This window comes from Diaphorina citri, unplaced genomic scaffold (assembly GCF_000475195.1).
Source record: "Diaphorina citri unplaced genomic scaffold, Diaci psyllid genome assembly version 1.1 scaffold2229, whole genome shotgun sequence".
Lineage (NCBI taxonomy): Eukaryota > Metazoa > Arthropoda > Insecta > Hemiptera > Psyllidae > Diaphorina > Diaphorina citri.
In genome coordinates, this window is record NW_007379654.1 from 1 (window position 1) to 1,424 (window position 1,424).

Here is a 1,424-nt window from a genome sequence, read left to right on the forward strand (position 1 = left end):
AATTTACAAAGAGAAGTTCTAAAAGAGTTGCATGTAGGACATGTTGGTATTGTTAAAATGAAATCACTCGCAAGGAACTTCTGTTATTGGAAAAACATCGATAAGGACATCGAAAGCATTGCCAAAGGTTGTAAAGTTTGTTGTCTAAAGCAAAATGAGGCACCGATGGAGCGATCTCATAGTTGGGAACCACCTACTAAACCATGGCAGAGGTTGCATATTGATTTTGCCGGGCCCATGTCAGGATATTACTACTTTGTAATAGTAGATGCACATTCTAAATGGGTTGATGTTATCCCCACTAAAACCACGACATCACAATGGTGCATCAAACAGTTGAGAAATTTATTTTGTAACTTTGGTTTTCCAGAAGTATTGGTATCGGACAATGGACCACAGTTCACCTCAAAGGTATTTAAAGACTTCCTAGAAGGAAATGGAGTCATCCATAAAACAAGTGCTCCATTTCATCCATCCACTAATGGTCAAGCAGAAAGGTATGTTCAAACCATTAAGAAGCTGTTGAACTGCATGCATGATGAAAAAGGTGATGTCGAATACAAACTGAGTCAGATTTTGATACAACTGAGAAAAGTTCCCAATGCTGATGGAAAGAGCCCTTATGATTTGATGTTCCAAAGAGAAGTAAGAACAGACTTTCATGTCATGTTCCGAAGTGAACAAGAAGAAAGAGAAAACCAGGGAAGCAGAAACAGAAGAGAGCCGAGAAGAAAGTTTGATGTGGGAGACCGGGTGCAAGTTAGAAATTATACGCGTGAAGGGAAATGGAAGTTTGGAAGAGTACTGAGAAGAGAAGGAAGGCTGCATTACCAGGTGGAGTTGGACGAAGGGAATGTGTGGAGACGACATGTGGACCAGATCAGAAGTACTTGCTACGGGGGGAAGAACTGATAGATATATAGATAGAGTCGAGAATTGTGTATTGCGGCCAGATGATTTTCGAGTCAGTCGAAATATTAAAATGATACAATTCGTTTCTCTCCAAGCTGTTCGTTTTCTCATTTCTTATATCTAACAGGTATGAAGCAATACTGTCAAAAATATTTGGCAGTAAATTAATCTATTTTTGTTCATTTTAGCAGCAGTCTCTCCTATCATCCAAGCTCAATGTTCATTTCCCAAGTTTCATGCAATATCAGCGGGACTATAGGTATATCCCTGGTGATGCTCCCAGACCTTAACGAAAACGCTTTGCATCTGCATATAAATGAACATTTTAAAATTCATTGAAAAACATTTAAAAGCTTATTTACTTTTAACAAAGGGGGGGTGTGGGTTCAATCCCAGTCAAGGTATGAAATTTTATGCTTATTTTTTCGAGAATTTCAAAATGTGACACAGAATAATAGCATCTAGGTACCTAATAATCGACTGCTAGTAATCAAGCAGTAAAAAATGAACAT

The 1,424-nt window shown here is 38.2% G+C and overlaps 1 protein-coding gene across 1 annotated transcript in view; it reads left to right on the forward strand.

Moving 5' to 3' along the window:
• Window positions 1-8: 8 nt before the first annotated feature.
• LOC103518526 (uncharacterized protein K02A2.6-like) overlaps window positions 9-1,424 on the forward strand; it is a 9,394-nt gene continuing 7,978 nt past the window's right edge. The window contains exon 1 of the mRNA XM_008483601.2: window positions 9-953. Coding sequence (XP_008481823.2) covers window positions 58-912 — 855 coding nt within the window. The 5' untranslated portion in view covers window positions 9-57 and the 3' untranslated portion in view covers window positions 913-953. The remainder of the gene's footprint in view (window positions 954-1,424) is intronic.